The sequence below is a fragment of the Strigops habroptila genome, chromosome Z, assembly GCF_004027225.2.
Source record: "Strigops habroptila isolate Jane chromosome Z, bStrHab1.2.pri, whole genome shotgun sequence".
Taxonomy (NCBI): domain Eukaryota; kingdom Metazoa; phylum Chordata; class Aves; order Psittaciformes; family Psittacidae; genus Strigops; species Strigops habroptila.
In genome coordinates this window covers 31,778,041-31,799,325 of record NC_044302.2, presented here as the reverse complement: position 1 = coordinate 31,799,325, position 21,285 = coordinate 31,778,041, and the positions used below count along the sequence as shown (strand labels likewise).

The window sequence follows — 21,285 nt, the reverse complement described above, 5'->3', positions numbered from 1 at the left end:
CCCAGGAACTTTGAGGAAACATAGCCAGCCGCACCAACACTGCTATATTTATGCCTTGATAACTGGATACATACAGAATTAGCAGTACATTTTCAGTCATTTTAATGGACTGGAATTTAAACATTCTGTCTGCGTTATTGAGATTCCTGTGGAAACTGCAACACATTTTTTAAAAAATTAGGTTTCTAGGTCATAATGCTTGTTCTATTAGTTTTTATGGCAGTAGCTAAAAAATAAATGTAACTGCTAGGTGCCAATTACATTCACACAAATATTACCACACCTTTCATAGTAACAGCTGCTTCTCATGTCACTTTTTCATTTTAGAGTTACAGCAAATTTAGTATCTGACCTAGTTTAAAGAGTATAAAAGTAAAAAAGGCAACCTAAAGGTGCCCTGTTTCACCATAGGTCTGAATGCTGACACCGTGTGGACTACACCAGCAGCACCCTAACGTCGGTGAGCAACATCTGTTCATGCAAGCTGAAAATGGATGTCACAAATTGACTCAACAGTTGTAATTGGTAGTCTTAACAGCAAGCAGATGTTGCAGTACTGTGTTTTGCAAGATCATATTAATATCCTTAAAATCTATGATGTTGAAGTACCACACTGAAGACTAGGAACACTGAAAACAATTTTTATTTGTTCACTGAAGTTTACATAAAACATATTAATTCAGTTAAAAAAAATGTCTCAATGCAAAAGGCAGTAGTTTGGCTTTTTATTTGTAAAGGGTAAAGCATCTCCTCAACTAAAATCAAGCTCTAACAATTCTGAGGAGTCCACAGATGCCATGTTTACTTACAATTTAATATCAGCAAAAAAAATGTGTCAGCATTCCAGGTAACTGTAGAAAAAGTGTATACCACACTTACGGCATACAAGATTTGTAACAAGCAAAAAAATACCATTTTAAAAGTAATCTCCCTTCCAAATAGGTTTTCATTTTAGTGCACTCTTTCTCTGTAGGCTTTACATTTAGAATCTTTTATATACAAAAAGGTACAACGAATTGGTACAGTATTTATTGCAACAAAATAAGGATGCCATAACATACACAAATTAAATTAGTCCCCCCAATTTTCATACCCTCTTGCTTCTTATTCCTTCCATGAAGCAGTCTCCTTCTCTGGTTCTAAGATTAAGTTCTTTCACTGAAAGGCACGTACTTCTCTACAACAGAAGAAACAGATGCATTAATCTGAAACACCCTGTTTCAAGAGGGATGTTAGCCTATATTTTTGAAGATCAAATGCTACAAAAACCCCATTGAGGTATAACATTTTATTATTAAATTTGCATGTAAAAACTCAGAGTTACCATATGACTTTGAACTGAAGTGCCATAAAACTCCATTGATTTAAACCTCCCAAACAGACAGATAGCTCACTTACTTACAAAAAAAATGTGTTTTTTATCGGCTATAATATTGGATATAATTGGATATAATATTGGATATAATAAAAATACTGGATATATTTTTAAACTTCCAAGGCTCCCCAGTTCCTGTTCAAACTTTGGTAACTGTTGATAGCAACCCATAACTGGAATGCTATCAAAAATAGACTAAGTGCTTTTCCTTGTGCCTTGCTGTGCAGCAAGCAGTTTGCGTGTAACATGATTTAATGAGGACTGCAATTTATATTAGTGTAATATATCTTTGAAAAATAATAGTATACTGTACTTCAGTTGACATGTAGGTAAAGCTGCATGGTGAGAAACCAAAGGTTAGAATTTAAAACTTTGACATTTAATAGTATGCTATTGAACAAAATGGCTAAAACATCCCATTCAGGTAAGCTGCCCCAAACTGAAGAGGCACAGAAGCTAGTTACATGGATGATGACAACACTAAGAGTACACTTTAATGGCACCTATGTTACAACAGTGGGCACTGGACTTTTTTTCATATAGCTCTGGAAAAAAACAGCAACAGTGGAAGCGATCATCGTTATCAGGACACCAGTATAGTAAAACTGCTATGCTGATTTCAGGAAGGAAACCAGTTTCTCTGCCTAGCCTTGGAAAGGGTCAAATAGACTTACCAGCTAACCCAAAACAAGCCTATAGGAATTTCTAACATGCATATACTGTGCTGTAGAGTATTACCTTAAAAACAACTTGATTATTTTAGTCAAGAAAAATGAAAGCAGAGTGGATACTATCACAGTCTATTAACAGGTCACAAAGAAAGAAGGAAAAAATACATCTATTTTCTACAGAACAATACTTACATCATTTTTTGTCCATAACAAATGTGTATGAACCTACCAGAACACGCAGATTCCTGTAAATGCATTTAGTTTTTTAGTATCTTCCATTATGAATTATAAGAGTAAGAAACTTAAACTGAGTAAGCTGACTGCTGACTGTTAAACAAAACTGCAACTTTGATTTACTTAACAAAGGACTAAAATAAAAAACTACTGAAGGCCACTCTTCTTTGTTTCCTAATTAGTAGCTCCAAGTTTGACTGCATATTTATGCTACCTTAAGAAAACCCAACCAACCATACCTCTGAACTACTACAAATATCATGACAAAGTGTAATGATATCTCCTGAGAGTATCTGAGTATCATTATCATCAAGTGTCCTCAGTGACTCTTGGATTACTTATGCATTTCGTACTCCCTTTGGTTATTCTTGGTTAAGCAGTGACATGAAGACTGATTACTAAGCTTCAATCCAGATACAAAAGACTTAGTTGAAACAAGGAGAAAGAAATTAACTGAAAGAAGCACATTCCCAATTACGGATTTAAAAAGGAAAAGAAAAAAGTACTCTAGTTTTCAAACTTCCCTCCCAGCAATGCTGTTGTTTTGTGTTTTGCAAAGTTTGGACAGCATTTTATCAAGCTGTTCTATAGAGATTTGTGGAGTGCATTCACATTGTTTAGCACTGTCTTTCTCCTACACACAAACAGTGTTTCAAGATAAAAAGTTAACTTAAAAAATTTTGAGAGCTCCTCCCCATAAAGGACACAGCAAGCTCTCAAAACACATAAACAGAGTATATCCATGCTATTGACTAAACATAGCTGAAGTCTTTGTTTTCTGAAGCTTCTAATATAATATGATGGCTTTGATAGTTTAAGCACTTATACTTTCTGAGCTACCTTGAAACAACAGTAACACTTCTTCCTTTATTATCAATAGTTATGCTCTTCTGAAGGTATTACTTCTTATCTGCTTAGTCAGTTTTCTTCAGCAAGTTAATAGAAACATGTTGAAATTAAGTCTGGTTAGATCACTCAGTTACACTAATACAATTACTTTTCTTGCAGTTTGGCTGAAAGGTTGACATTATCATCTCTTCTGTGAGAAACAAAATTTTAGGTCATCTTGGAGGCTTATGTATAAAGGTCTGCCTACACCACAAGTTACATCACTCTAGGTATTTACTCCAGACTATGTCATCTGCAAGCACTACATGTCACATCACTCTCCATTTTTTCTGGGCTATGTGGACTTGGATCAAAACATCAGGTATTGCTTTTTCATCCAAACCTGATGCTCTTAAAATCAACTACTACTTCTCTAGCAGTTCCTTCATCAACAAGATACCACAGTGAGTAAAGAATTGTATTAAATAAATACTTGATGTATCTTACAATACCTATGCCATCAGCTAAATGAAACACTAATAATGTACTCAAACTGTTTGTACTATATATCATCCAAAGGACCGTTTGTGAAACAGTCTGGATCAATAATCTACTTTCGAACTGCCTGGTGTAGCTGAACTAAATAATGATTTATTGTGGCACTTCTATTTGAAGAGGGGATAAGTATTTGGAATTTAGGACAGGGTAGGGGGGGTTTCTGTGGGGTTTTTTGTTTTGTTTTGTTAGTTGGGGTTTTTTCCAACTACAACACTAATAATGTGATTTTTTTTTTTGGTAGTCATCATAGTTAAGGGCAAGTGCTGCTGTCTATAGCTATAGTTAAAGAGTTTGCTTTAATGCAAGTTAATTTCTTAATCATATTAATTTCAACCATAGAACCATAGAAAGTGCAGTGGCAAAAAGATTATCTTAAGACGTAATTTGAAAAAATACATACTGGGAGCAGAGGTAGGGCAATCCATTAAACAACCATTTCAATGAGTTTCCAAGATAAACTTTGAAGGGGAATGAATAGAATATGCTTTACCTGATTGAATAATCACAATAGAAATCTATAGGATCCTTGGTACAGCCCTATTTAGACTTTAGAAGTTCTCAGGTTCATCTCTTAAGATAGGCAATCAACAAGCGCATATACACCCCATCGTCAGTCTAGCATGTTTGTATGGCAAAAAGTAAAAAAACCACCTCATCTAAAGTATACTTCCATTTCTTACTGTTTTCACTTTTGTTTCACACTTCTATATCCTCTCAGGGACAAGAATTAAATATCCAAGAATGAAATAACTGAAATATGTAAAGCAGGTAAGAAAGTTATGGAGTACTTTGGAAACTCCATAATTGCAAAGTGAATTTATAACAGTTTAAAAGTCCTATGCATATGTTTTGCTAATGGACGGGGGCAATAGGAAGGACACAGACACCGAGGTAAGGAATGATCGTATTTTACTGTTAAGATAATATAGAAACAAAATGATATATTTGATAACACAATTAGCTTGCTATGCTTTAGCAACAAACAAAATAAGTAAGGCAATGCACTTAATCATTACTATAAGAGAATAGTGATTAAGAAAAAGATACATCACCAATTGCCTAAATACATTACCATCATCCAGATCCGCAGTCACTGGGGAGCCCCTGTTGCAGCGAGGATTTGGGGAACCCTTCCCAGCAATTGGGAAGTTCTACGCGGTGCATCCACCCATAGAGGAGGCCTCCAAAGTTGCTGCAAGAGGGTCCAGCTTTTGTAGACCCAAATTAGCAAGTCAGAATGACTTGCATTTTTTTTTTGTGCAGAAATACCTGGTGGTACACCCCTCAATCAACCGAGACTAAGGCTTGGCCAGAACCCAGGGTGCGGCTGGTGCGTTTTCTAAAATACCTTGCAGACAATTGCACAAGATCCTTGCAGATAGTTGCACAGAATCCTCGCAAGAGTCATCAGACCTACAGTATCGATTTTAGTATTAAAACAGCTAGCATAAGCAGTTTGTTGAGTCCATATATAAGGTTTACCTATTTCAAAACATCAGCATCACCGATTTATCGTTATGTCTTAATATTATGTCAACTAGTATAAAGGGCAGTGATCATATGATGTGCAGGATTCATCTATAAGTCAGCTCCAGCTTGGGCCTGTTGTTCAAGCCCTAGCACTTCAGCATATTAGAATGTTCTACAATAAAATACCTGAATGAATTTTTTTTTTCTCCTTCAAATTAAAGTGTTTAGAAACGCACAGGGAAAAAAAAAAAAAAGAAAATCAGAAATCCACCCTCTGAAAACCTCTGATACTATTTCAGTGAACTTTCCCTTTAGGGTTTTCATTGCTTCTATTTAAGATATGCAAAGAAAAAAAGAAAAAGAACAGAAAGGTAAAAGCTAGTTGTTGACTTTAACACAAGCTTCAGTAATGCACTGTATTTGTAACAAAAATATCCTACCTTCCTCTCCATTTCTCTGGAACTCACATGCTGAAGACAAATGCTGTTTATCTTCTTGCTCACTAAATTCTTGCCCATTTAAAATTCAAGTGATCTTGACATCCCTTCTCCAACTACATGCATATGAAACACAGTAGTGAGCTTTCTCAGTGAAACTGCTTATTATCCATACTCCACTTCTGTTGCTAGAAGTAACTTTGACTTCTATATACAAACCTTCGAGGATGACTGGCATCAAATAGTGTTGTATCATCATCATCATCATCTTGCTCTAATGGGGTCAGCTCCATGTTTTCTATGTTTGTATCCAAAACGCCGTACCTTCGGGTTTTTCTGCTTCGCCTTCTGAGCCTGAAAAGTATTTTAAAACACTTAAGTTCTATAAATTCTTCTCTACTTTCTATTCCCACAATGTAAGAAAACTATCCCTTAAAATATAGCTACATTGATACTTGTCATAAATTTCTAAAAAACGTAGTATATGTAAAGTGTACACACTTTGCTCCAAGAAATTCAGAGGTCAAACAATTCTAAGTGCCAAGCGCTAACTTGAAATATTTAAGGCCACTAAGTATGTTACCTGTAGTTTTCAGTAGAATTACTGAAGTGGATACAAAAAGCCTAAACAAGCACTTCGTAGCTGAATGTAAGAGCCAGTTAAAAATGTATGCAAAAGCATACTTCTGGCAGATCCTACAATAAGCAAGTGGCTCCAGGACAAAAGCACTCCCAGATATTCTAGACCAGAAATTAATTTGAACACAAAATAGGAAGTGAAGGCAAGAAAGTTCATGCTATTTATATATTCAACATTTCTGTCATCTCACTATATACTTTACTTTTTTACTTAATGGTGTAAAAAGGAAAGTGAGTCCCTACTTCGAGTTGAGAATAACCTAAGACAGTCACAGCAAATGTCCAGTGTAGGTAGTTAAGGTATGGCGGCCGGAAGATATCGCGATGTACGGAAAGAGAGAGCCCCTCCCTAGGTACTCTCACAAGCCCCATAGCATGGAGAGGGGAATTGTGGGGCTAGGCTGGACAATACCATAAAAGGTAAAATTTGTTAACCTGCCCTTCTGATTGGGTCAGAACAGGTACTTCCGTGTGGCCGAAAGGTATAAAGCACCTGCTGTTGTTTAATAAAACGCTATTTGGTCATCCTCCATATTGGTGTCTGTGATCTTCTAGCCCTAAGCCAGGGGTTGGCTTAGTTCTGCAAGTCTTGGCTGAAGCAACGCAGCAACAGTCCAGATTGCAGATATTGGAAAAAAAAAAAATCTTGTCAGAAAGTTGGCACAAATTTCTAGATTCAAATGAATGCCACTCAAAAAAGGATAAAAGAAATACCTGTAATGTGAAAACTTTCTCTATATACAGATTAGTCAAAAGACTAAGGCTAAAAGAATACTGGAGATGCTTACGCAACATATATGGACAGTGGCACTGAATGAGCCCTCAGCAAGTTTGCTGATGACACTGAGCTGTGTGGTGCAGTCGACACGGTGGAATGAAGGGATGAGATGGGATGGGATGGGATCCAGAGGGACCACGCTTGAGAAGTAGGCCAATGCCAACCTCATGAATTTCAACAAGGGCAAGGGCAAAGTCCTATAGCTGGGTCGGGGCAATCCCAGGCACAGCTACAGGTTGGGTGGAGACGTGATTCAGAGCAGCCCTGCGGAGAAGGACTTGGAGGTGTTGGGTGACAAGAAACTGAACAGGAGTCGGCTTCAGTGTGCACTTGCAGACAGAAACCACTCCATGTCCTGGGTTGCATCAAAAGGAGTGTGACCAGCAGGTCAAAGGAGCTGATCCTGCCCCTTCACTCTGCTTTCGTGAGACCCCGCTTGGAGTACTGTGTTCAGTGCTGGTGTCCTGTCATGGTTTAAGCGCAGCCAGTAACTCAGAACCACACAGCTCCTTGCTCACTCCCCCTTCCTCTTCCCCCCAGTGCTCCTGGAGGGATATGGAGAAGAATCCCTCCTCACTGGCAGAGCATGAGACTGAAAAAGTCCTTGATCGGAGTAAGCATTACTCAGCAACAACTGAAAACATCGGCATGTTATCAGCATTGTTCTCAGGCTAAAGTCGAAAACACAGCGCTGCACCAGCTACTAAGGAGAAAAATGACTGTTACAGCTGAACCCAGGACATGTCCTCAGGATAAGAAGGACATGGAGCTGTTGGAGCAAGTCCACAGGAGGGCCACAGGGATCAGAAGGGGAGTGGCGCACCTTCCGAATGAAGACAGGCTGAGAAAGCTGGGGCTGTTCAGCCTGGAGAAGAGAAGCTGTGGAGACCTCATAGCTGTGGAGACCTCATAGCAGCCTGCCAGTATCTGAAGGGGGCCTACAAGGAAGCCGGAGAGGGACTCTTCATCAGGGACTGTAGCAATAGAACAAGGTGTAATGGGTTTACACTTAAACAGGGGAAGTTCAGGTTAGATATAAGGAAGAAGTTCTTTACTGCGAGGGTGGTGAGGCACTGGAACAGGTTGCCCAAAAAAGCGGTGAATGCTCCATCCCTGGCTGTGTTCAAGGCCAGGATGGATAGAGCCTTGGGCAACATGGTCTAGTGTGAGGTGTCCCTGCCTGTGGCAGGGATGTTGGAACTAGATGATCTTAAGGTCCTTTCCAACCCTATCCATTCTATGACTTTATGAATGGACATAGCTCATAGCTCAGAAACATGCACACAGCACTCAAAGTGAGGCCAGAGAACCACTAAATACAGTGGGATAATCACCTCCTTTGATAAGTGGCCATGCTGTGTTTTATGCACCCCAAGATGCAGTTTGCCCTCTTGGCTGCCAGGGCACACTGCTGATGCATGCTGAGCCTGCTGTTGACCAGCACTCCAGATCCCTTTCTGCAGGGCTGCTCCAGACACTCCTCTCCCAATTTTCACTTGCGACCAGCGTTATTCTGTACCAGGTACAGAATCCAGCCCCATTCACTACAAACCTTTGAGCCCTGCTGTTCAGCCAGTTCCATCACCCAGTGCACCATAAACCTGCTCATCCCACAGTTGGGCAACTCATCTGGAAGGGAACTATGAGGGACAATACCAAAAGCCTTACTAAAATGCAGAAAACTACATCCACTACCTTCCCTTCATCCACTAGGTGGGTGACCTCATTGAAAGTTTGTAAAAAACCCTGAAGCTTTAATGTCTGATAACAATATGCATGGTTTCATTCTGAGAAATCTTTCAAAAGGAAACTGGGAAGTTTGTACTTCATCCCTAAATTTCTTATACAACTATTGACAAAAATATTTCAGCCTCAAGTGTGAATTCAAAAGCATATGCTTCATCTACTCCCAATTTCAGAAGCAAAATGAAACAGAAAGATGCAGCAGAATTACAGAGTAACAGGACAACCACAACCTACTTTACACAACCTTCCTGTTTACACTAGCATCTCCAGACAATGCTCCAGTTTCAAACGCTGAAGAGCAACCTTCCTATTGCCAAAATCTGAATATCAAACAATTGCCACTTAACCAGAAAATAATGGCAGTAGATGAGAATTTCCTTCTCCAGTTCCTGCAATGAACTTTCCATAGTACTACTCAGAACTCCAAATCTTAGGAGGAACAGGAACACTGAGAAATGCTCTTGTCCACTTTCACTCGTTTATGTTTTTTCCTTTACGATATGGTATCATCAAGGTATGCATTCTATGAAAAATAAAGATCTAAGGCTGCTCAAGAGCTATGGAGCAACTGGGATATCCTAGCTTACTTGGACTGCATGTCTCAAGAAGTGCCCACACATACCACTGTCTCTCAACTATCTTTCTGGAATATACAATAAAGGTTCTGAACACACACCAGTGTATCTAAATACAGTGAAAAGTACAGAGAGAACTTGCTGCATAGTGAATGTGCTTTATGCATAATGACATATTTGGGCCTCACACAGACGAGTTCACAGTTTGAGCATGACAGCAAGTAAAACTCCAAGGACAACAAAACACAGGGACACTGCAATTAAGTGAAAAACCATGTCGAGTTATGCACTTAGTAGTTTTTATGAGAAATATAAAAGATGACTGATAGTCCAAGCTTTTTAAGGGCCCTTTCCTTAAGAAAGTGTGAAATAGAGAAGTTTACCAAAAAAAGGAAGCAGAAAAGAAAGATGTTTACTGACAAAGAAGGGGAGATGAACAAATCCTGTAGCTGAGCGAGACAGAAGCTTGCAAATGGGACAATAAGTCACAGAATGTACAAAACTAAGTTCAGGATGTCAGTAGTGACATGTCCCCTTGACGAGAGCAGGAGGGAGCCAGGCAAGGCCCGACAATGATGAGCGGTAGCCCTTCCATTAGCAAAACCCGACCGAGCGCCTTTCCGCCATCCGCGGCGGGGAGGCGGCACCAGGATTTCCCAGACGCCTCAGCCGGCGGCGCTGTCCGCAGCAGCGGAGCCAGGCCCCGCCCGCCGGCCCCCAGGCGGGAGATGAAAGGACCGTGACAGCCCACACCGCCGGCCGGGCGCGGGCCCTCAGCGGCCCGGCGGGGACAGCAGCGCCCGCCCGGCCCGCCCGCCCGCTCCCCGCAGCAGCGCTGGAGCCGGCGCGGCCCCCTCCCTCACCGCACGGTCCGGATCACGAAGTAGACGATGAGGGCGGCGCTGGCCAGCACCAGCACGGACAGGGCGCGCTGGGTCATGGGCTGGCCCTGCTCGGGCGGCGCCGACACCTCGGCCAGGCGACTGCTGCTGCTGCTTCGTGTGGCGGCCCCGCTGGCCACCTCGGTGGGGCGCGGGGAGGCAGTGTCGGCACTCCGAAGGTGAAGGGCCGCCGCCGCAGCCTCCCCGCAACGGGCAGCTAGCAGCAGCCCCGCCAGCAGCCAGGGCAGCGGCGGCGGCCACATGTCGGCCTCTGCTCCTGCCCGGCGCAGGCCGCGATCACCGTACCCCGCCGCCGCCGCCGCGGCCTAACCGCGGCCGGGCCCTGCTGCAGTCTGGCCGCCGGAAGCGGAAGCGCCCGTCGCCGGGCGCCCGCCGCTGCCATGGGAGCGCGGGGAGGTCTGGAGGGGCGCGAGCTCCGCGCAGCTGGCAGCGGGTGTCGCTGCCGCAGCTGGTGCTGGTTAAGGACACATAAGCAAAAGGAGGGCTTGGACAATATCAGTGCCTGAAGGCTGAGACTACATTTTTTGTTTTGGTTGAGGTCGAATGGTAGAAATATCAAAGAGTCAGTAGAGTTGGAAGGGACTTCTGGTGATCATCAAGTTCAACCCCCTGCCAGGGCAGAGCCAGCTGGAGGAGATCACACAGGAACGTCTCCAGAGAGGGAGACTCTACAGCGCCCCCGGGCAGCCTCTTCCAGTGCTCTGCCGCCCTCAGAGTAGAGAAGTTCTTCCTCATGTTGAGGTGAAACTTGTGTTTTAGTTTATGGCCATTGTTCCTTGTGCTGTTGCTGTGCACCACTGGAAAGAGTCTGGCACCATCCTCCTGGCACCCGCCGTTGAGATAAATGCATTAAATACATCCCCTCTCAGTCTCTCTCCTCTAGACTAAACAGGCCCAGCTCCCGCAATCTCTCCTCATAAGAGAGATTCTCCAGACCCCTGATGCTCCCTGTGGCCTCCGCTGGACCCTCTCCAGAAGCTCCTTGTCTTTCTAGTACTAAGGAGCCCAGGACTGGGCACAGTATTCCGGATGCGGCCTCACCAGGATCAAGCAGAGGGGGAGGATCAACCTGCTGGCCACGCTCCTCCCGAGGCAGCCCAGGACACTCTTGTCCCTCCTGGACACAAGGGGACACTGCTGGCTTATGGTCAGCTTGTCACCCACCAATACTCCCAGGCCCTTCTCAGCTGAACAGCTCTCCAGTAGGTCAGCCCCAGCCTGTACTGGCACTTGGGGAAAGTGGTTGTGTCTCAGCACACCAGAACCAAAGGTCATGGAGCAGTCAATGTGTTTTGAAGCTGGTGGACATTCGTGAACATGTAAGACAGGTTAACACTTTGTACAAAGTCTGCCGTAGTGATTATTATGTTGGTGTCACACATGTTCGTTAAATAAAATGCTGTTCTGGTAGGATAGCCCTTTAATCATTAAAGTCCATTGTTAATTTTCTTTGGCTCCTATTTTGTGAACAGTAAACTACAGTGAGGCTTTCAAGGGTCAGATGTGCATAGAGAACATCTATGCACACTGGCAGTCAGTTCTTTTTCATTCGTCATGGTGTAGAAGGAAATGGATAAAACGTCAAAATAGCAAAGAAGCCTTATACGATAGTATTTCTGGAGTTGAAGTAACGGGTAACAAGCAGATTTTGTGTATGAGCAGACCTGTTTTGGTATCCCAAAGCCCTTAAACTTTTCGGTGTATCAATCATATTGGATCATGTAAAATCGCATATAGATAATTTCAACAGTGATAATTAACTATTAAGTTAATTGTTAGTTCACTGGGAAGACAAGGTATTGTGTCACACAAACAATGGCACAGAATTTGGAAAGGGTGAAACTGTTTTATATAACGTGTGCCATTTAACTATCATATGTATGCCTTCCGCTTGAAAAAACATTGTCCTTTTTATGGAAATATTGTTGCAGATACTTTGAACAGCAGTTTTTGCAGAAATTGCTGTAGGGAGCGTGTGAGTAAACTTTCTTGATAGCTGTTTCCATGGTTAATAACCTTGATAGAATTTGACTGATTCAGGTCCTCACCCCCCCGGTTTCTATCAGGCTTCTTCCCTATGAATTCCTTTTGGGGTGTGTTTCTTCCTGACAAGTCTGCATGATTGCCTTCCAGCACAGTGGCTTCTGACTGAACAACATGTTACATTCAAAAGTCAAGGAGGAATGCTTTTAGAATGTCAGTCACTGATGTTAGAATGACCTAAAGAATTGTCAATGAATCATGGGTTGTGTAAGATATAACAGTGCTGGGATACTCAGGGCAATGTGGCAATGTGTCTCATGGCAAACTGTATGTCAGATGCAAAGCGTGAGGGAAAAGTTGTCTTGGTCAGTGTAGATGGCTTAATATTCTAATTTTTTTAATGTCCATATTTGCAAAACTGTCCTCTTTAAAACTGGGGGTTCCAGCGCTGTATGGCGAGGGAAAGTTGCTTTTAAAAGTTTTTTCTACAATGAAAAGCTAGTGCTCTTATTTCAGCAAGGTAAGATAATCTCTGAACTTTCAGAACAGAAAACAATAGTACAGCATTTTGTGTTCTTTATTTTAAAAGAAATAATTATTGACGTCTTTGTAGATTTCTTTGGGGTTTTTTAATCATTAAAATGCATATTTTTTTTGTTTAGTATTTAGGTCAGCTATAAATAAACTTGAAGTTGTATGCAAAAATTTGCTTTGAGAGAGCTATAAAATACTTCTTCAATGAAATATGACATAACTTTGAACCTGTGTGTGGAAATTGATTTGACAGTTATATTTAAGTTTTTTAAGTTTAGTTACCTGTTAGCAATTATTGTCTAATTTATTGCTTGGAGACAAAGGCAGGAAAGAGGATTAAAAACACATGGTGACATTCTGTGATCATCCTGGTATACAGCAGCTTTTAAAAGAGGTGTCTTAAGATTATGTTCCTTCATTCTGTATGTAAACTTAGAACTTTTCTCACTTATGAAAGAAATAAAGACTTTTCATATCTTTTTACCCAGAAGGTGAAAGAACTTGAGTGCCAGTGAAAGACATTGAGATTGCTAAATTGTCCATTAAAATTAATGAAGCTTACTTGACTTTTACCTTTCAGAAAAACAAAATAGGCAATTTTTTTTTTTTTTTTTTTTTTTTTTTTTTTTTTTTTTTATCTTTAAAGTTCTTTTTAAGTTTTTAAAATGGGCTTTGTGGATGAATTGAAAGAGCAGAGAAATTACTTTGCAAGATTATGTGAGTGTCAAGGATGTCTGGAAGGGGGCCTTTTCATCAGAAAATGAAGTGGTAATTCAGAGAAAGGCACTTAGGAGCTCTGTGTATTCTTTCTCTTTTCTTGTTTTGGTAGTTCAACTAAAATGTTATTGTGTGTTTCCTGATAACTTATAGCGACAAAGGGCACAATACAGAACACATCTATTTTAGCTCTCAGCCTCATCAGACCGTTGATGTTATCCTTTGTGAAGTCCTTGTGGGATGACTTTCAGGTGATCTTGAGACGTAAAGAAACCAGAACTGACTGTGCTGCTCTGCTCAGATAGGCTGCTACAGCTAGGTCCTCTGCCCCTGTAAGCTGTATTAAGTTCTTAAAGCCTGAATAGCACTATCTGATGCTGTAGGTGTCCAAACCACGTTCTAATTGCTATTATGTATGCTATCTGAGGACGTCATTGTCCAAATATATGTATACTTACCCTTGCATAGATCAGAACTCTTTTCAAGCAATCAATTTAAAAAAGCCCAGCGGTTAATCTGTCCCTTTTCTTTTAATGACTCATCCCCTGATGATATGCAAACTAAGTAACTACTAACTGTTGCAAAGGATTGAAGAATATACTCTGCAAAGGAATTACAAGGTACATTTTGTAAAAAACATGCATATATATATAAAAAAAAAAAGAAAAAAAGAGAAAGTGGTGCATTTCATGTTTATGTAGCATTACGTGGAGATTGGTCCCTGACTGCTTTTTAGAATGCAGCTGAGTGCCTCTTCAGATAGGTGTCTTTAAAAATGTAGCTATTTAAGTCTACATCATTGTTATTTTAAATGTCTTCAGTAGCTCTGGACCACACTAGTTCAGCTGTTGTATTTAAAGAAAGCTTTGTGAAAAAGACGGTATGATTTCCTACGTGTAAGAGCAGTATCTAGAATCTGAAGGTAAGGAATCTTTCCAAAGTTTGGGAAAACAGTGTCTAAAAGCACGTTTTGAATGATATTCTGGTGGTGTACACAGACATACCCAAGGAGATGTAGAATGGCTCTTCCTCTATGTGTGCAATTACAAAGCCAGAAACTACTGTGTCTGGTAGCATTGAACTACACAATTCTGTGGTGTTCTTATCATGGTATTTCTGCAGAAAATGTTTATCAGCATTAAAATAATTGATTGTATTTCTGTCTAAGCTTTTGATAAAATGTCTTGAAGGGTAGGAGGAATCTCATTGTTTTTAGTATTATATTTTCATGTTTGTTTGTTACCTATTGTCTTTATAATGTGGAAAGGCTCTGGTAGTGCCAGGATCAATTTCTTGTGTTTAAGAACATGAAGTAATGCTTTTTATTGTAAATCATAAACGTATGCTTTGTTGTAAATCATAAAGATATGCATAAGTTTAAAGTCTCTTTGGAGAAGAATGGGGTGGTATTTGCTAATAAAACCACAGCATTTTATGCACTTTGTATTTTGATTTCTTATTTTAAGCAGGAGAATAAGAGTTAACAATAAATGTTGCTTTTTAATAGTGCTTTTGTAAAATTGGGTTGCCAGATACATTCTGTTTTTAGTATAATGGCAAATTACTGAAGGTAGGCAAGATACTGCAATTTGTTTCAAAGAAGAAATCATTTTATATATAACTAAAAAAAAAATCAGTAGTTTATAGTAGCAATAAATTGGTATAAAGATTTTAAAATTAGTTCTTATTACTGGTCTGAACAAATGTTTCTGTGGAAAGTTTTCATCTGCATCAGTGTCTTCCAGAGTTCTAGTGTACAGTATTTTTCTATCATTACTATCACGTTTATCTTAGGTCCAGCAACTTCCGTCAGAATCTAGGCTGTTTACCCATGTATGAAAGCAAGAAGGGGTCATGATTTTTATCATGCATTGTTATTCATGATGTATCACAGTCTATCACTACTTACTTTTTCCGGGCTGAATTATGTAAATCTGTGGTTCCTACATGTTTTGAGCCTATGGACCATTCCAGTATACTGTTTAGGGCTTTAGTGCACTCTCAAAAGATAATTTTCATGAACTGGGGAAAGGAGAGGCAAAAAACCCCGTAAAACCTCTGCAGTTTTTCTTGTGTTGTAAACATTACCATCACTATTTTAAGAACAATAAAATTACAATAGCTAATCAGTGACAAATCTTTTTTTATTTCCTCTGTGAAATGATACCACAATTCTCTGCATAGAACTGCCTGGATCATTCACAAAGTATGAATTAACTCTCAAAGGTTTAGATCCTCAATATTACGCACACACCTAGTTTACACTGGAAGGCATAAGATTAAATGCAGTTGTACTTTGAAGATTTGTAGAGTTCTTTATCAAATTTTACGGTAATCCAGGAACAGATGGTGGTGTTAAAAAAATAGTTTAATACTGGACTGGTGTTCAACATAAAAGTGAGTTAGAAATGTTTGCAAATACAACCTACGCTCATGAATTAGGGTGTCAAAAAAGCAGAGTTTTACATTTGGACTTTAACGAATGTTTTTATCTTTCTTTACTCTGAGTCTTCAAAGACATACTGAGTGAAAAAGGGAAATGAAAAGCAGACCATATTGGGGTAACAGTTGAACTTTATTTGAATTCTGTTTATGGTGAACACTCGTTTGTTTACATCATTTGTTATTTGTTATTGTTACATATTTGGAGGTGTTACTTGTCAACGATGAAATACAGTACAAAGAGTTTTTAATCAGTAACCTTTTATTGAGAACTACAAGTTTACCGAAAGAACGTATGAAGTGTGTCACATCCAAGCAAGAAAGCAACCTGAAAATAGAGCCCTAAAAAGGGCAGAAAATTTCATAATAGGGCTGGTCTAGACTCAGATGTACTGTAAATCAGGGTTTTTATGGAAATAAACCAGTAAGAATGTCTTGCACATTTACACTGCGTTCTTTCAGTAGATGATCATGCAGCAGAAAAAAGAACCTGTAATTGCCATCACTAATACCTAAAAAAAAAATAAAAAAATTCAGTCTTAAATTGTGTGATTAAATACTGTAATTCTAAACTAATTTGTTATGGGAAGTAATTTGTTATAGCAAGTTTCCTTTCATATGTCAGACCTTTTTATTGTTAACAGCTTTTCCAAAATGAAAATTTCAATAGTGCCTTTGGGCATTTTTATCACCCTCTTTTATATACAGGTTCCTTACAGACAAATTTAAGGTGAGGCTGATGACAGATGACATTGCTAAATTAGGTTCTTAGAGTCACAATACCCATCTTTTTCACTTAAAGTATATTATAAAAGTACTTACAAAAAGGAGGAAAAAGAGAACACATTCGAAGTATACTCTCTAACATACAATTTTATTCCCCAAAAAGTGCCTCACAGCAAGGGTGAAAATACCTTTAAAACTGTAATGTCTTTGTAATCTTTTAATCTCAGGGGGAAATGCTGGTCCATGTATTTGGATCTAATACTTTAAGACAGAAAATAAAGCTTGCAACATTTTAATAATTGCCACATTTAAATTATTATTGTAATGACTAATTCTTCCTATATAAGAGATCATGTTGTATCAGAAGAGATTCAGGAGGAAAGTGAGAGAACATCTTACATAAGTTTCCTCTGTGGCTGGAAGCAGTGCAAAAGTATATTGACTGTAAATTATACCTGTAGTAGAGTTGTTTTTCAGACCATACTTCACGCTCTAGTCAGAATTTACATTTTAAATCCTTATTTTATCAAATGAATGTCTGCCTTTTGTGAAAACTTGTGATGTTTCATATGTACATATATATATAATTCATGATACAATTTTGAAAATATAATTTTAAAACAGAATTAGAAGTTTGTATTTCTTAATGAAAGCTTTGACTAACAAAAAAGGAAAAAAAGTAGCTTCCTAAAAATTTAATCTAGTTCTGCGGTAAGCAGGAACCTACTAGAAGCCAATAGAATATACCATTAATATTTGCTAACATACAGACTTGAAAAGTCTCTTTTGGGTTGGTATGAGAGGCACATCTCCACTGCTGTTACCTCTTTTGCCTGCAGGAAAGCTGAGGAGATGCTGCGATGCTTATTCTTTGCTCCTTCTTCTCCTTCATGCATAATTCACGCTCTCTTTCTCATCATGGTGTGCATTTTGTGTACTTCATTTATGAGCTCTGTCTTTTCCCTTCTTTGATTGCCTCAGAGCTGAGAGCAGATTGTTAGTGCCTGTCTCTAGATGAGAAGCCACAGAGCTGAATAAACAGCAACCTGCTCCTGAACTCTGAGAGGCTCTGAAGAGGAAGACGCTGTTGGTAGTACAGGTGGCATTAGTAAAGAAGGGACCTCCAAAGAGAAGAGGTCCCTCCTGTATGTCCTTATCCCAGTTGCCTGACTGACATCCTGGGTATGTGGAGCCAAGTCACGACTGAGGGACAAAGCGGTGCAGAAGGGAAAGAAGGAAGAGTGCTGAGAATGCAGACTTGCCTGGGTGCTGTAATGCATGTTACAACACAGTTTGTATTAACCATGTTTCCTCCTCACAAGGCTGGTAGCCTGGTAACTGTTGATATGCAGTGATGGCCTGCCACCTTCATGGTTCAGCTTATTTAGAAAAATGGAGCAGAGCCTTAGACAAAAAGCAGCTAAAACTAGCCCACAATCAACTCTAGAGAAATCTAGATTTACATTTTATTTTAAGGTATAAAGGTAGCACTTGGCTTTTTGAAATGCTTTAACATCATTAATACTGATTTTTCCCAAAATAATTTTTTTTTTCCTGTTTTGTTGGACCAGATCATTTTAGCTTAAGAAGTGAAATTCAGGCTGGATGAAAAATGAGCCCCTTCTGGATAGCTCATCTCAGTGCCCAGTATTATCTCAGTGAGACATTTCTCTTTGTTTCTCTGGTGCAGGACTGTCCGTGTTGTTCTTGAATATATAATGTCTCTCAAAAGTATCATGAAGCTTATCTTCTATGAAAGCATGAGGCAAGGACTGTAATGGAAGATAAAATGAAAAACAGCCATGCAAATATACAGCTATCAGTCTGCATTTCTTCTATCTTGACTCCTTTTTCCTAACTGCAGTGACAGAAGTTTTTGCATATAGGGGGCACCCGTGGGCACTAACAAATATATCCAGTCAAAAGAAAATCCCTAAGGAAATCCCATCAAACCTTCCTTCTTTTGTGACCTTCAGTTTCTCCCTGCCTCTGTCTTCTTTCTCTTTCCTACCCTTAAAACCTCTCCCTTCTGTTGTTGAACAGAGAGTGCAAGTTTACTTATCAATGGAACAGGGTACAGTAGCTGTGAATTGTGCCAGGCAATGGTTCACTTGATTTCTAGTTGCACAGGTGTGGTTTTCATACTCAAGTCAAGCAGGATCATAGGATATGCTGCGATAACCAGACTGAAACCATGGGCAGGAAAGAGCTTCATCTTCACAGAGGAAGTTAAGGGCTGCCAATTTGAGCAAAGCATAGATATGGGGGTTCAGGGAAGGCATCCTCTTCTGGAGGGAGTTTTAGCAGATTGAGAGGGCAGGAAGTTAGGGCAATTAGCACAAGATGAAAGAATGGAAGGGGTTTTTTGAGAGTACTATGGCTAAAAGTGACTATGCGAATGTATGACAGGACTGGAGGTTGAGGATTTAGGGAAAATGCTTAGTAGGGCAGGCAGGAGGATGGCTTTTCTAGATCTTGTGGTGTAAGGGTGGTGGAAGCTAAAGACATAGGGCTGCAGTGTATTAATTTAGGGTGGGTCATTGAATGACTTCTATGTATACAGGAAAGGAAGGAAATTTTGAAGTGTATGTCTGACCTCAAAAGTTTGATGCTTTCTGTGTTGGACTGTTCTCCATTTAATTTTAGAACAATATCCAATTGCCAGTAGGTAAGTTAAATGCAAAGGTTTTGTAGTTTTCTTGCAGGTTAGTTTTTCTAAACATGTAAATTAGTATTATGTAACCAAAGTTCCTTGTTTGCTATTTTCTACTTTTCAGAAACATTCAGTAAATATGCAAGAAAAGTCGAAAGCCTTAGCAGTTCCCTTCATACATTTCAAACAGATCCCATCCTTTCTGGCTGTGTGTCCAAGTAATTTACTGTGTTGAATGTGTGACCTTTTTTCCTGTACAATTAGAAGATTTTTGTACAAATTATCATGAGCCAAAATTTTTAAGGGAATTTCTTCAGATTTAAAACATGCTGTTTCTAGCTTCTAGCACACATACAGTTAAATCTAAACAAATTACTGATTCCTGCACAATTTCAACTTCCCAGAATTTTAGCTTGAATTCCAGAAAGCAAGATGGGTAGAGGATAGGCTGTCTTGATTGACATGTCCAGATTCCTGCTGCACCTAACTGTAGTAGGAGGCCCTGACTTTGACGGCAACAGAATGGGAGTATTTGACCTTGATGATAGAGCCCTGTGCCTCTGAAGAGAAAAGAAAAACAACTTTGAGAAAGTTATCTGAGTGAAGAGACATAGTCAGTAGAAAAGCAGGGATTTGGCTAACAGAGACTGCGTGCGTGTAGGCAACACCTTAACCAATCAACGTATAGCAGGGGTGTGTGAACAAAAGGCTAAACCCTACCAGGAGTTGCCTGGTGGCAACTGCTTACATTTATTACTGTATAAATAAGGCTCTGTTAAAGCAATAAAGGTCTTTGGTCTGCAGATCGCCAGAGTCCGTGCCTTCAATCTCCACACCTAACCGCTGGCTGGTGCTGGTGCTGGCATTTCCAACATGCACCCTAAAAGGTTCTTCAAGTGCTACAGTGACACGTTCACAGCTTTCATAGCAAATAACAGGTTGCTGTTTAGGAAGGACAGGGAGGGAAGAAGAGGAAAGAGTATCATGCTGTGTGTGAAGGAGCTCTGTGTCTTCACATCACCGGACTACCACCACTTCTCAGATTTGATGGATAATGGCTTGGACACACCATCCTCCAGTTCTTTCAGGACCAGATGCATCTTGTCAGTTCCCATGGACTTGTTCACCGTCCAGTTCCTTAGATGATCTTGAACCTGATCTCCTACCATGGGCGGTTCTTCATTCTTCCAGTCCCTGCCTTTGCCTCCTGTGTCTTGGGCAGTGTGACTGGAGCTCTCGCTGGTGAAGAGTGAGGCAAAAAAAGTCGTTGAGTACTTCGGCCCTCTCCATGTCCCGGTTGTCTGGGTCTCCTGTTTCCTTCCAGAGAAGACCCACATATTCCTTTGTTTTCCTTTTATCACTGACATACCTCTAGAAGCTTATTCGCTGAATGTACCATCCTGCCATCTCTACTTTCAGTAATAAAATATAGGTTTAGCTGCTACCTGCATTTTTCATAAATGGGTGTTTATGGATATAGCACCATCCTAACAGTAGTTAGACTAAACTCCACCGTTCCTGCAATAAACAACAGGCACTGAAGTTGGGATTCAGAGGCAGCCGCTCTTAAACTTAATTTCTTTGGTTGCAGTGATCTCCATTTCATAGAATCATAGTATGGTTAGAGTTGGGAGGGACCTTAAAAACCATCTAAGCCCAACACCATGCCCTGACTGCTGCACCATTTCCTGTTTGCTGCAGTGTAACATCCAAATTTGTAACATGCTTCGAATACAATAATGATTTTTTGTGCATGAAATTCTGATGCTTCTGAAAATGAATCCAGTGGTTTATGTTGACTACACAATAGCTATAAGGTTGTTTGATGAGGTTTTTTTTAAGTCAGGACTTGAGTTTTTCCTTATAGCAAGGAGTAACTTGCTGCATTATCTTAAAGAATTGCACAAACCAAATAAAGAGCCCTTTAGATGTCAGTCAAATGTAGCAGCATTATTAATAGCATCCTTTTCAAAAACTATATTTAAATGAAAAAAACCCCCAAACCCAAAACCAAAGC

At 39.9% G+C, this 21,285-nt stretch overlaps 1 protein-coding gene across 2 annotated transcripts; it reads right to left on the bottom strand.

The window, feature by feature from the left end:
- Positions 1-711: 711 nt before the first annotated feature.
- On the bottom strand, positions 712-11,634 carry FAM174A (family with sequence similarity 174 member A). Of its 2 annotated transcripts, XR_003995066.1 has the most exons (4): positions 10,175-11,634; positions 5,793-5,927; positions 5,577-5,689; positions 712-1,177 (listed from the first exon to the last, which is right to left on the bottom strand). XR_003995066.1 is itself a non-coding variant. In XM_030512137.1 (3 exons), exons 1-3 carry the CDS (start codon positions 10,453-10,455, stop codon positions 1,156-1,158), a joined length of 438 nt encoding a protein of 145 aa, XP_030367997.1. In that variant the 5' UTR covers positions 10,456-11,634; the 3' UTR covers positions 712-1,155. The 2 variants fall into 2 exon arrangements, 1 of the variants encoding a protein (XP_030367997.1); XM_030512137.1 differs by lacking the exon at positions 5,577-5,689.
- Positions 11,635-21,285: the final 9,651 nt, after the last annotated feature.

Bases quoted from the DNA above. Each gene is read 5' to 3' on its own strand.
- FAM174A (XM_030512137.1), bottom strand. From the start codon at position 10,455: ATGTGGCCGCCGCCGCTGCCCTGGCTGCTGGCGGGGCTGCTGCTAGCT. The intron at 5,928-10,174 runs GTGAGGGAGGGG...AATACTTTTCAG, and splicing joins TTCGTGATCCGGACCGTGCG to GCTCAGAAGGCGAAGCAGAA. The intron at 1,178-5,792 runs GTTTGTATATAG...CTTCTGTTGTAG, and splicing joins GATGCCAGTCATCCTCGAAG to AGAAGTACGTGCCTTTCAGT.